Source organism: Musca autumnalis, unplaced genomic scaffold, assembly GCF_047663935.1.
Source record: "Musca autumnalis isolate F117 unplaced genomic scaffold, ASM4766393v1 scaffold_5, whole genome shotgun sequence".
In the NCBI taxonomy this organism is placed as follows: domain Eukaryota; kingdom Metazoa; phylum Arthropoda; class Insecta; order Diptera; family Muscidae; genus Musca; species Musca autumnalis.
This window is the reverse complement of record NW_027412088.1, coordinates 99,491,216-99,505,974: the sequence shown is the minus strand read 5'-3', so window position 1 is coordinate 99,505,974 and position 14,759 is coordinate 99,491,216. Positions and strand designations below refer to the sequence as shown.

Below are 14,759 nucleotides of genomic sequence, written 5' to 3'. Positions count from 1 at the left end.
TTACTGCTTATTTACATTAGCCTTTTTTCCTTGCGGCAATTTTTCTCGTTCCCTTTTAAAATTGCCTCCGGCGTCTAGTCCATATTTATATTAGGCAATTTTCCTTGCGGCAATTGTCAATTTGATTGAGAGAGAGGTGAAGCTTATGATAAGCCTTTGCCTCTCAACTTCCTCTCTCACGTACAAACTGACAATTGCCGCAAGGAAAATTTCCTAATATAAATATGGACCTATACAGGCAATGCTGTTACGCATGGCACAATTACCCAGGTAGTGGCATCGTAAAATTTTGAATACGTTATGTCAAAAATTTCTTTATGTTGTTGGGGAAATTACAACAAAAATAATTTTTTTATAAAGGGATTTGACTTTTCATATTCGATCAGCTGGTGTGATACCACTACCTGGTAGTTCTGCCATGCTGTTACGGCAAGTCTTGTTTTCAAAATATTAGGTTTGTTCGATAACCCAAAAGTTTGTACAAACTTTTACAAAATGCTGTTCGATATCAAACTTGTTCAGTAAAAGAGAAATGAGTAGTTGCAAGAACTTGCAAATATTTTTTACTTGCGAAGTTATCGAACAGGCCTATTGAAAATAATGTTAAATACGAAAAATATAAAAGGAATTGTCTGAAAATTTCCAGTACGAGCAATTTTTTCCACTTCCATTCCGCTTACGTGTCTCTCCTACAAACAGAGACTTGCCGCAAGTAAACTTGCGTAATGTAGATTGGGACTTATGAGTACTGCCGAAATACGTCGAACGTATTTTATTTAATGTTGCAAAAATTGAACTCTGACAGAACGTGTAATATCCCAGCAAAATAAATTGGAAGTAGTGCAATGTAGACTAGTTCTTTCACGGCATGTTTTGATGCAGTTCAAACGGAGTCGTGAAAGAGGCACTCCATTCCTAACCCAGCAAAATAAAATGGAAGTAGTGCAATGTGGACTAGTTCTTTCACGGCATGTTTTGATGCAATTCAAACGGAGTCGTGAAAAAGGCAATCCATTCCTCAAATTTTAACCACATTTGGATGCAATCCAAAGAATCACATCCACTTGTCACATTTTAACAACATCCGGATGCAGTTCAACGGAGACGTGAAAAAGGAACAACAGTTCCTCACAATTTAACAGCATCCGGATGCAGTCCAAACGGAATCGTGAGAAAGGCACTCCTTTCGCTACATTTTAGCTGTGTTCCTTTACTTACCTGAGGTTACCATTTTAACCATTTGTTACCATTTTTAACCTGCAAAGCGTTCCTTAACCCCGAAAAGTGGCAAAAATGGAAGCAATTTTTAAGAGAGTGAGAGGGGAGAGGGCGAAAATGGCTTTCTCTTCTACCACAGGCTACCAGCAAAATTTCTGCAGGTGGAAAATGGCAGAACTGATTTTTCGACTTTTGTTTGACGATTATTTCACAAAATGGACGAAAACCCGAAGAAAAAGTCGAACACTGACAACACTAAATTAAAAACTGTGAAATAAAAGACGAAAATTGATTTTTTTATGTTTTTTTCTGACATTGCTGCCAGACCTACCATTTTTCCGTTCCTTTACTTTTCTGGTAAAAATGTTCATGAGAGAGCAATTTTGAACAATTTTGACACTTTTCTCTTTTACCACTCTAACCATTAAAAATGTAAAGGAACAAAGCTTTTATTAGTTGTTAGAGATCTATACACCGTGGTGCAATGGTATGCACGCCCGCCTTGCACGCATAAGGTCGGGGGTTCGATTCCCCGGCCAAACAACATCAAACATTTTTCAACGGTGGCAAAATACCCCTCAGTAATGTTGGCGACATTTCCTGAGTATTTCAGCCTTGAAAAACTTCTCCATAAGTGGTGTCTTAGGACACGCCGTTCGGACTCGGCGATAAACAGTAGGTCCCATATCATTGAGCTAATATGAATCGGGGTGCACTCATTGATATGAGAGAAGTCTCCCTTGTCCCGTATGGGATGTTGTGGAACAATGTTTTTAGAGATCTATACAAGTACATAAAGCAGTTTGTACATCTCTACAGGCAGGGGCATACATTTTTCAAAAAGAGACAAGCGTGTTAGCATTTCCAAAAATTTGTTAATATAAAATAAAAAAATATTTAATTTGTGAACATTTTTCCGGTAACTCACGAGAAGAAAACTTCCCAATGGAGTGCTGTTGGAGTACATGTCGAAATCTTAACTGGTGATGGGAAGACAATATCAAACCCATTTAGCAGATGAAGCAAAAACAGTACAGCTTGGATAAATGGAGAGCGGATGAAACACGCATGATTGCGATTGAGTCCAATGGAGAATTTTCATAATTTGTGTTAATGTAATAAAGTTCTTCATATTTTTGTTTTACACAAATAATAAATGCATTTTATTTGTTCTGGAATATTTTGTAATGGCTTGCACACATTCCGCAGAATGTCTGTATCAAAACACGTGCTTTGGACTGCATCCTATTCTACCCCAAAGGTTAAAATGCAGTGCCAGAGGGTTAGTTAAATTGCAGTGGCAAAGGGCCAGTTAAAATGCAGTGCAATGGAGTGCCTCTTTCAGTAGTCACGCTCTTTTACAAATCATGAGTGAAAATCCATATCACTTGTACATATGATTTAACTGCATCTTTGGAGGCTGGGATGTTTTGTATATGTGTATGTGAGTGTGTGTTTTGAATTTTGAAAACAAAAGTCAAACAAATCATGAAAATCAAGTTGAGTAATTATTCAAGCTCGAGGTCATGTTTATATTGAAAAATCTCTTTATTAATCAATATTCCGCAATTTCGTGAATTGCATCTTCAGGATGATGAAAATCGCAAAAAAGCGTCAAAAACAAAAATTAAATATTTACTTACACTCGGTTTCATGTCAATAGCACATTTCAAATTACTTTTTGTTACTTCAGTTTAGTCGATATCCGTGGAATAACCCCGGGAAAGTTTATATATCTTGGTTTGTAATTTTATGAAGTATCTTTCAACAGAAGGTTTGGCTTCGAAAACGTACCGTTACAGTTTTTTAATGTTCTTTAAAAAATCCCAAAAGTTGTACGGTTTAAATTGTTTCATCGGAATAGCACATTTTTCAATTTTTTAATAACTTGAGTAAAAATGTAAATTTTGAATGCTGCTGTTACGATTATTTAAAATTGGAATAAATAAAAGCTATTTAAAGTTTAAAATGCTAAAATTGGTCGAACTATGACTTAAAAAAAAATTTTTAAATTTTTCGGTACTTTATAAGATTATATCTCCTTTTTCTGCAGAATTACCTGTAATAATGTTTTTTGGTTCTCAGTGTCGGGAAAATATCCACGTTTTAGCGTGATCCAACATTAGGGTGTCCCAAAAATATATATTATAGTGAATACCACCAATACTTCTTTCTTTCGCGAGTTTTCAATGTTACCATGACAATGAAAACCGCTAATAGCACAAAAACATATTGAATATACATAAAAATTTTCCAAAAATATAAATTCAGCACCAAAAACCGAGTTAAACCTTTGGTCACAACTGTCCAAACCGCAAAAAAAGTCTAAGCAGTTTATGTATACCCAAAGTACACTTTTAACAACTCCTCTAATTTTTTTATACAAAAAAAAATGCAAAATGTCTGCCTCTCTTGAAAAAAATGATCTGTTCCAGAACTGCAAGAATCTACTATTTTTTTCCGAAAACATAAAGGAATAAATGTTATCGTAGTAAAAAATAGTAGCTTCTGGAACAGACCAAAAAATAGTGCTGAATAGCTTTCTTTTTACACGACAAATTTGGGGCAGCAAAAATGTGCAACTTTTAAATTTGTTCCAGTGTTTTTGACGTTTCTACCATTCTTCTCTACCCGTACATTTTGGACAAATGTGTATGCATATGGAACTTAAGCTGAAAACACATTCAACGTTTGAGTAAAGTTTTGTGTCATTACTGGTAGAAGAATAAAGGAAAATTACAACTTGGCACTTTGTCTTTGTTTCATCTACCAGAAATAACAAAAAATTTTACTCAAACGTTGGGTGTGTTTTCAACATTATTTTCGACGGTTTGCTCTTTTGACCCCTTTGAAGAAGTACGGAAACTAAGGTTTAATAAATCCAATTGGTTTCAAACGTCAATCCCATTTTATAAAAAAGTTAACCCGGCAAAAAGCTCTAATGCGTTTCTCTAAAGGCCTTTAGAGAATTGTCGTGAAAAGGCACCTCTTGCCCCGTACAAATTCCTATGAAAACAAAGATCGCTATGTTGGCACGGGTTAACCTTAACCGATCGTCATAAAATTTCATATATAAGGTTTTTGGGTCACATGGAAAAAAATTAGGGGGTAGGAAATCCAATCAAAATTTTTTTTTTGATTTTTTGGGTCACTCTAATGTATATACATATGTATGTGCTCTGTTCCAGAACCTGCAAGAATCTACTAATTTTTACTACGATAACAATTTTCCCTTTATGTTATCGAAGAAAATAGTAAAAATTAGTAGGTTCTTGTAGTTCTGGAACGGATCATAACGGAAAAATTGCTATCGTAGTAAAAATTAGTAGTTTCTTGCATGTTCTGGAACAGGACCAATATATTTATTGGTCTGTTCCAGTACTGCAAGAATTTACTAATTTTTACTATTTTTTCGATATCATAACGGAAAAATTGCTATCGTAGTAAAAATTAGTAGTTTCTTGCAGGTTCTGGAACAGGCATTATGTATGGATGTATCATATTCGAACACCTTTCAAAAATGAGTCAAATCGTTATTTATAGCAGATATGACAGAAACAAGTGCATTCATTTATTGGATAGAGAATATTTAATCCTATGTTGATATCATGCATTGATTGTCAAAAACCCCGACAACTGCAAAAACAGTTGTGAAATTAGGAATGAAAACTATCGATTTCTTTTTGCTTTCCGTTTCCCATATTTTGTTATTATTCATGTTCTTTTGTTTTCAACACATTTTAATTCAACTCAATTACTTTTACAAAAATGCCTAAAATTTGTCTTCCCTATTGTCTGTGAAAAAATGATGGACAGGTGGGAGACAAACGACAAATGTATATGTATCATGGCAGAACTACCAGGTAGTGGTATCACACCAGCTGATCGAATATGAAAAGTCAAATCCCTTTATAAAAAAATTATTTTTGTTGTAATTTCCCCAACAACATAAAGAAATTTTTGACATAACGTATTCAAAATTTTACGATGCCACTACCTGGGTAATTGTGCCATGATATGTATGTACGGTGGTGGCCAGCATGGTACAAATACACAGGTAGCCGCATCGGCAATTGTTGGCAACATAAGATGTCAAAATTTGACATCAATTCAATGCAATTGACACATTATGTTACCATCAGCTGGCATGATAATGCTACCTGTATTATTGTACCATGGTGGCCAGCTAATTAGGGACAATAAATTCAGTAGATTACTCGATTTTATTTAAACATGTGAAGATTTTGATGAAATGAGTTTTCTACATAAAGAATTGCTAGGAGCACTATCAAGTGATGTCAAAAACCTTCTGAGATTCCCCATATATGGGGAGGGACATTCCGCTTTTCTAAAAATGGTCCATATTAACCTGGCCAGCTAATTAGGGACATAATTGGTAAAATCAACTTTAAGGTTAACTGATGCACAGTTTTGGAATAGAATTGCTTGTATTAGTTAGTTTATAGTGTATTCAACTGATTTCATGCTTTACACCCACCGCAAGTCCTTTAAGGGGCCGAAGTATTCCTATAATAATTTATAATATGCTTTAGGCCTTATTTTTCGTTAATGCAGCAAAAAAAATGATATTTATTTGGCTCTTAATGACAAAAATTATATTTTTAATAACTCCAGACATTATTCAGAGCCATACACTGGGTGTAGATTTCTCCTTAAATTACTTATTAACCAGTTTGGATGAGTCATTAGATTGAAAATCTATTTGAAGGATGAGTTATGAGGCATTTTTAATTCAACAAAATATGGTAATCTGGTAATTAGCATGCCGACATAATGCAAAAAAATATTTTGTATCTACCTATAAAACTGAGCAAAATTTAGTTGTTGAAATAAGTGCAAAATATTAGGTCTGTCTGGTTACTTTCCCAGCAAGAACTTTCTCAGAGAGTAAGGAGTTTTTATTCTCCTTTGCAAGAAAATTGTAAAAGGTAAACAGACACCTTCCCAGCAAAAACCAGCAAGCAATCATCTGACTTGCAAAACAGAACAATTTGTCCGCCAATGAAGGAAACAAAGGAAGGAAAAATTTTGTATTTTATTAAAAATAAAAAAGAAAATGACACAAAAAAGAATTTTTTCCACTTTGCAACTTTGTTCTCCAAAAAACAATACAATTAGGCTTGCTATTTCCACAATAAAATTGGTTTTAATTTTCACAAACATAATTCAACGAAAAATTAAAAAAACATATGATTGATTGTTTTCAAGAAGAAGAAGAATTGCTAGTGCTTGCTAGAAGAAATTTGTTCAGCAAGAGTTTGCAAACTCTCAGTAAAAGAACTGTCAAAATGTCTCTCTCGATTCTTTTACTGGACTTTTGTGTTAACAGACGACATCCAGCAACAATTGGTACAAATTGTTACACATTTTAGGGTAACCAGACAGACCTATTTTTAACACATTATGTCATCATGGTAATGATCAGTAGTGCGATTCTCTAACTCATTGTTTTAGTTGCCGACAACAATCGGTAAACTTAAAATGCCACTAAGTGAAGGATACGTGTTCACTTTCACGCGTATAAATGAAAAACGTTCTACCATAAGCTTAGACAGACTTAAATTCTCATGATCTGAATGCATTTCTCTTTAATAAGGACCACGTATTTTGTCATAGAACAACTAAGATTAGCTATTTTTAGCTATATCCATTTGCCATTACTGCTCATTTCTTAAACAAAATAACTTAGTTTTGTAGAAAATTCACTATATTCTTTTATCAGTTCAATTTTTAAAAAATTTCCAACTTTAAAGGCCTGCGTACATAAGCTGCTCTGCCTGATTACCTTGCTTTCCTGCTTCATTTTTGACATAATAAAAATAAAAGAATAAAGAAGGCCTAGGAAATTTCGAACTGGGTTGCCCTTTTCTTTTTTATTCTTTTATCAGAAGTAAGCAAGGTAAGCAGGCAAGGCAGCTTATGTACGCAGGCCTTAACTTCACTAAGTTTTATGTTTCAGAGGCCTCTGAAAGGATAATCAAGTACCTAGACAAATCCTGCAAACAAAGCAAAAATGTTGTGGCTGAAGGTGTTCGAATATGAATTTTGCCTCGACTCTGAACGTCATCTACCTTAAATGATAGAACTAGTTATTATATATTTTTGTTTCATATAAATTATTCTTAAATATTCTCTATCCAATAAATTAATGCACTTGTTTCTGCCATATCTGCTATAAATAACGATTTTATTCATTTTTGAAGAGTGTATGAGTTTTGCATACTGTATAAACTAATAGCATATTTTATTTGTTTATAATGATTTATTTGTTATTATTTTCCATCTTCACAGTTATTGAATATTTCACAGTATATTGCATAGTTTTTGTATGCATAATTTTCTGGTCTGCTTATTTTTTTTTTTTTTTTTTTTATTTATTTACTTTGATCTTCATTAGTGGCAAACAACGTTAGATCCACAAACTTTAAATTAACGCCCCTTAAACGAAATACATCTGGTTCTTCGACGGTAGTCAATTCTAGCGACATTCTTATCCGTTCATTTCAAAAGCAAAACCAATACTAAATGTTTGAAAGCTTTAGGTGAATAATTTTGCAATTTTTCAACAACAAAAATGACATAGAAAACACTTAAAATGCAATGCATAAATTTCTATTGGTTATAACGACTAAGGGGGTTTTTAAATTAGGTCTGTCTGGTTATATTCCCAGCAAGAACTTAGAGATTATGGAGTTTTTATTCTCTTTTGCAAGAAAAATGTAAAAAAGTAAACAGACACCTTCCCTGCAAAAATGTTGTATTTTATTAAGAATAAAAAAGAAATCGATCCGAAAAAATAAACTATCCATTTTACATCAAGACAAATAATGAGTTTCGCCCGATCGCAATTCTTTGCTATCTTTCCAAGATATTTGAGAAGATCATCCATAACCAAATTAGTGAATATTTAAATCGTAAATCGTTGCTAACCGACTTGCAATCAGGATTTCGTGCTGGCCACAGCTGCATTACAGCCTTAACTGAGGTTGCGGAGTCAATTAGAAGCGACATTGACGACAACATGGTCTGTTTCCTCATTCTTCTGGACCATTCGAAGGCGTTCGACACTGTTGACCATAATAATCTGTGTTACAAGCTTCAACATTTTTTCCATTTTTCGATTACTTCGACTAATCTTATAAGGTCATATCTTGCGAACCGCTCGCAATCGGTGTACACACGTACAAAAATATCTGAACCACTAGCGGTGCCCACAGGTGTCCCACAGGGGTCAATAATTGGTCCTCTTCTATTCTCCATGTACGCCAATGACCTTCCCCAGCAATTAAAAAACTGTCATATACATATGTACGCCGATGACGTTCAACTCTTTTTGAGTAGTCACATTAATAATATCAACCACTGTGTCGAAAAAATCAATGACGACCTATGTCATGTGCACGACTGGGCCAAATCTAATGGACTTTTCCTTAATCCAAATAAATCCAAATGCCTAATCATCCACAGAAACAAAAGATTATCTTTCCAGAACATTAATATTCGTATAAATAATGAACGAATTGAGCAAGTTTCTTCTGCTAAAAACTTGGGAGTAGTGTTTAACTCTTCATTAAGCTGGTCAAATCACGTCGATACTGTTGTTGGGCAGACATTTGCAAAAATTCGCACTTTATGGCTAACCCATTCCTTTACGCCTCTAAGCATACGTCGTCTACTGGCCAAAACCTATTTGGTACCAGGACTGCTGTACGGTTCTGAAATATTTGCTCATTGTGACTCTCAGAGTCGTCTTAAACTAAACAGGGCTTTCAATAGTATTATTCGTTATGTCTATGGGCTGAGTAGAACGCAGGATATATCTCATCTCACCAATTCTCTTTACGGAATCAGTTTCACCACTGTCCTTAACATAAAAGCTTTGCAATTTTTGCACAAGATCATAACTACTCACAACCCAAACTATCTATATCAAAAAATTACTCTTTCAATATCCAGAAGAGGAAGGAAGATCAAACCCTTTCTCCGTAGAAGCCTCGTATCAGATTGGCAATTTTTCATTGGTACAATTCGTCTTTGGAATACTCTCCCACACCCCTTACAATTAATCAACAACGCATCCCACTTTAAACGTACACTTGAGCTTTATTTCCGTAATCCTTCTCTTTTCCGTAATCCTACTTAATCTGAAAATATTGTGGTCATTATAATTGTAATCATCTTTGCTTGCTTTCATTCATATATGTTTATTTATTTTTTATTATTATTTTTATCACATTATAAATGCTAATTAACTTTAAAAATGTTTATTGACACTTAATTTTGTTACACTTTTCATTTATCTCTACAAAAATTTTATAATTCTCAAAAATGGAAATAGTTTTGTTTTATAAACCTGTACTGTAATTTATAAGACTTTGTCTTGTTGTGCAGGTATACACAAATATATAAATAAATAAATAAAATAAAAAACATGACTTGCTTATTTCTACAATAAAATTGTTTTCAATTTGCACAAACATAAATCATCGAATAATTAAAAACAGCTGATTTATTGTTTGCAGGAAGAAGAAGATTTGAAAGTGCTTGCTGAGGGAAATTTGTCCAGCAAAAATTTGCAAACTGTCCGTAAATGAACTGTCAAAATGTCTGTCGCGAATAGCTCTCTTTTGTTGGACTTTTGTGTTAACAGACGACTTCCAGCAACAATTGGTACAAGTTGTTACAAATTTTAGGGAAACCAGACAAATCTCCTTTTTAGCCTAAAAAGTACTAAAAGCAACAACCAAGGCACATTTATATAAGGTAGAAGTGACAATCAGCTGTATTTTTCCTTTTTTTTTGTAAATTCTGTTTTTTTTAAATGTAATAGGGTCTACTCATGAAATTTTAAACTTCGAAATTTGCTACCATAAAATATTTCTTTTCATCCTAAACGTGTAATAATAATGACCTACGACAGTTCTGAATGTCTTATATTTATATTTTGATTCAAATTTGTTCTATTTTAGAGGATTTTCAAAATGTATTTATGTTTTTCCTGAGAACATTTTTAGAACGACCCCATTATTCAATATTTTCTTTGACCTTAAAGGCCTGCGTACATAAGCTGCTCTGCCTGATTGCCTTGCTTTCCTGCTTCATTTTTTGACATAATAAAAATAAAAGAATAAAGAATTCCGAGGAAATTTCGAACTGGGTTGCACTTTTCTTTTTTATTCTTTTATCAGAATTAAGCAAGGTAAGCAGGCAAGGCAGCTTATGTACGCAGGCCTTAAGGCCTGGGTACATAAGCTGCTTTGCCTGGTTGCCTTGCTTTCCTGCTTCATTTTTGACATAATAAAAATAAAAAAATAAAGGAGGCCGATCAAATTTCGAACTGGGTTGCCCTTTTCTTTTTTATTCTTTTATCAGAGGCAACCAGGCAAAGCAGCTTATGTACGTAGGCCTTTACATTTTCAATAACAACAATGTTGTTTTTGTAAATTTGTCAGTTGTTGTAATTCATGCATTTACCTTATAGCTCTGTTCCAGAACTAAAAAGTTTTTACAATTTTTACCACTTTTACACATTTTGCGATCCCGTACACAAAATTTATATGAAAATCGTTTACGACTTTTACCACTTTGTAATGTACGGGAACAGGCCATATATAATGTGTGTTCGTTTACTCAAAATTTGTACGAATTGTTACTGGATGTTGTTCGTTTACCCTGCGTTTACAAATGACAGGACAGTTGACTTCATGTATTGATTGTCAAAATCCCACAACTTGCCTGTGTGACGTAGGCGTCCAGACAACTGCGAAAACAGTTGTAAAATTATGAATGAAAATCATCGATTTCTTTTTGTTTTACGTTCACTTATTTTGTTTCGGTACATATTCTTTTGTTTTCAGCACATTTGACTTATCATCTCACTTCTTTTTCACAAAAATGTCAAACATTTGTTAACCCGGCTGTCTGTGAAAAACTGATGGGCAGCTGAGAGACAAACGACAAATGTATGCTTGTGTTAGTAAATCAGAGTTGTATTTGAAGACAAACTGTCTGGTGTAAACGCCTAGTTACTCTACAGTACAATGCAAAAGACCTTAGCCGATTACAAGAAGTTACTGAACTTGTACAAATTTGTACAAATTGTTGAATTAACGAACACACCTATAAATTTGCCAATGTGTAAACATGTCCTGGTCCACACTAGCGTAAATTTCATTAAAATGTTTCATGAAATTAGGCGTTCTTAGATTGAGTTCTCCACTGTTTGGGCTTGAATGGCAACAAAAAGTGTTGGACTTTTTGTTTTTATAAAAACAAACATGGTCAAAACATTGTTAAAAATATTTTCAAAGAAAAGTGCAAAAAATGTTGTTCTATACCCTGATTTTTACCTCTATCAGGGCAACGCCGTTAAATACTAGTACAATATAGGGCAAACCTGGCTAAAACAGGACTTTCCAAATATCATTGAATTGTTTGTACGTACTCTAGACATAACCGGTAATGATTTTTCATAGTATTTTTTTTGGAAAATAACTTCAAAAAGTGGAAATTTCTAGCCAAATTGCCACAAAGGGACACTAACTACGATCATGCCAAAATTACGTCAGGAACATAATTTTTTCTATCGGAATCAATGAAAAAACTACTGAAAACAATAGGGAACAAATTATTCCACCGTTCTGATTACTAAAATGGCATAAAAAGCGAAAAATTTTGAAATTATTAATCGATTATAGTGGTGCATCATTTTCAATGCTCATTTTAAAAATAGCCATTTTTTGTTTATCGCTAAAATTTTAGTATAACGGTACTGTAAACGGGATATTTTTGTATGCCATCTTAAAGACAACTTTTCAGCCTAAAAAATTGTTTTTTGACTTGTTAAAAAATCTCAAATCGTTTCCAAGTTATCAACGTTTACAGTCACTGTATGTTGGTAATATCGGCCATTTTGATTGTTAGTTTGTTTCTGAGTCCCGGTCCACACTAGAGGGATTTCATTGAACAAATTTCATGAAATTATGTGTTCCTAGATCGAGTTCCATAATAGAGTAATGTCATGAAATTGCTGTAGTGGGGAACTCGATTATAGTTCCGGTCCACACTAGAGTGATTTCATTGAAAAATTTGCATGAAATTATGCGTTTCTAGATTGACTTCCATAGTAGAGTAAAATCATAAAATTGCTGTACTGGGGAATCCGAAGAACGCCAAATTTCTTGAAATTTTTTAATGAAATTCACGCTAGTGTAGACCGGAACTAAGAACGCCAAATTTTATGAAATTCAAAGATATAAATACATAAATGGCCTGTTCCCGACTTTATAAAGTGGTAAAAGTTGTAAAAGTCGTAAACGATTTTCATATAAATTTTGTGTACGGGAACGCAAAATGTGTAAAAGTGGTAAAAATTGTAAAGTTGAATCGTGCTGTCAGCTTGCAAATATTTTGTTCTGGTGTTTTTTGGGAAAGCCGAAAAGTGAGCATCATTCTCATTAACATGAGAATACTCGATGCTTAAAGAGTTCAGGTTTTCACTAAAAAATCATCATTTCAAAAACTGAAAAGCCAATTGATAATTCCCTTCGCCGGGATGAAATCATGATATTGGTAGCGATCAGTAAATTTTGCAAGCTGTCAGTGCGTTTTGTAAACATTTTTCTCTGCAAAGAGGAAAGTGATGAAGTTAAGCCAATGGGGGAATACTACAGACTTAGACAATCAAATTGTAAAAACTTTTTAGTTCTGGAACAGAGCTAAAGATTGGAAAACAGAATTGTTAACTTTTGTCAATAGATGGAGTTAAGCTCTGCTGTTATGATATAACAACATTCTGTTAAATAGTTAACCATTTCAGTGGGCCTATTAAACTCATTTTAACAACATAATTAACAACCTTTGTATTCTGTAAACAAATTTTAACAACTTTTGTTTAAAATGTTGTTATGAAAACAACACAAAAATAGTAGTTGTTTAAAAATCGACAAAAATGTTCAATATTGGAATTGCCTTTGGTTTGTGTGTATGTTTTGAATACATTCAAAATTGAAAGCTTTTGAAAGTTTGTCCCAATTTACATTAGGCGAGTTTACTTGCGGCAATTGTCAGTTTGTAGGTGAGAGAGGGTGCTGAGAGGCAAAGGGTTACCATATGCCTCACCTCTCTCTCCGACAAAATGACAATTGCCGCAAGTAAACTCGCCCAATGTAAATTGGGACTTTATAGACAATTTGTCTAAATTTTTACAGAATAGCATAATCGTTACTGCAAACAATTTTTAGTGTCGACAACGTTGTCGATCGGACGATTGTTAAAAAGTTACAGAATAGGCCTACAGGCGATTCTAACCGGTAAGTTCATACTCAATGAAGTGGAAACTGCTATGGAATATAACGCTGAGTCCAAATTTTTTGCTTTCCTACAATTTGTATAACCCGAATTGCGCTTTAATGGGGTTTTTAGCATTAACACACCCTTGTTGATGACAAAATGTTTATATACTTTATTTCATAAACATTTTTGCATTATGCACCTTTTCTAGTCTTTATAGTTCTATGTCCTTGTTTTGTTTTTGGTTGAAGTTTCAATCTCATTTGATTGTTTTTAAGCCTGGAGTGTTACCCCCAATGGCTTAAACTTCATCATTACTCTCTATTATACCCTAGACAGACGGCAGAGTTAATTTGCATTAAAAATGTCCTAATTTGAATTAATTTTTCACCCTGACAGACGATAGTTTCTGCATTTATGAAACAGCTGTTTGTGTTGTTTGTTTGTACCCAGCAGACCATTTCATAAAGTTTTACAAAAGTTCGCCAAAATATGCGAAACAAATACACTTTCTACCATAGACCCTTTCACCACGATAATGCAAAAATAAATTTAATTTATTCGCGATATTTTTGAGTCCTTTTAATATTAAAAAATGTCGGAAAACTCTAAAGGAACATTTGAGGAAGATATTATTTTCGATAGATTTGGTATGGTGGGTAATAAAAATTTTTGTGAAAATAAAAATTTTGAAAACAGATTTGTTAGAAGGCGTTAAAAACGATTAGCTGCTATTCTACTCGCGAAAGACCACTACTTATTTTGAAGAAACGCGAAAATAGCTGATTTGCTTTTCTTTTTTATTTTCTTAAACATGGAAATTTGACAGAAGACAATTGATTTTCAACAGCGTTGCCATATTGAAATTGCTAAATTTAGTTTAAATTTGATTTTGTGCATTAAGAATGTGGATAATGCACGAATTAATTTGAATTAAGGCAGTTAATGCAAATTAACGCTGCCGTCTGTCTAGGGTATTACAGAGAGTAATGTTTTTCAAAACGAACTGACAGTGTTGCAAAATTTTACTGATCGCTACCAATATCATGATTTCATCCCGGCGAAGGGAATTATCAATTGACTTCTCAGTTTTTGAAATGATGCCTTTTTAGTTCTATGTCTGTGAAATTTTTTAATGAAATTCGCTCTAGTATTTGCCTTATAAATTTTTTCATTTGACATTTATTTCCCTTTATAAAACTTTTCATTTCAAATTTTCATAGAACAAG

General features: G+C 33.5%; 1 protein-coding gene across 4 annotated transcripts in view; it reads right to left on the bottom strand.

Annotated features, from left to right (window-relative positions):
- Positions 1-7,749, bottom strand: part of LOC141406087 (ATP-binding cassette sub-family G member 1-like) — a 51,757-nt gene extending 44,008 nt beyond the window's left edge. Inside the window, exon 1 of one of the 4 annotated variants that reach the window (XM_073991132.1) lies at positions 7,622-7,749. In XM_073991132.1, coding sequence (XP_073847233.1) covers positions 7,622-7,727 — 106 coding nt within the window. In that variant the 5' untranslated portion in view covers positions 7,728-7,749. Of the gene's footprint in view, positions 1-2,861; positions 3,323-7,462; positions 7,596-7,621 lie in introns of those variants that run through there. The other 3 variants (XM_073991136.1, XM_073991135.1, XM_073991133.1) reach the window with 3 other exon arrangements.
- Between the last annotated feature and the right edge of the window lie 7,010 nt (positions 7,750-14,759).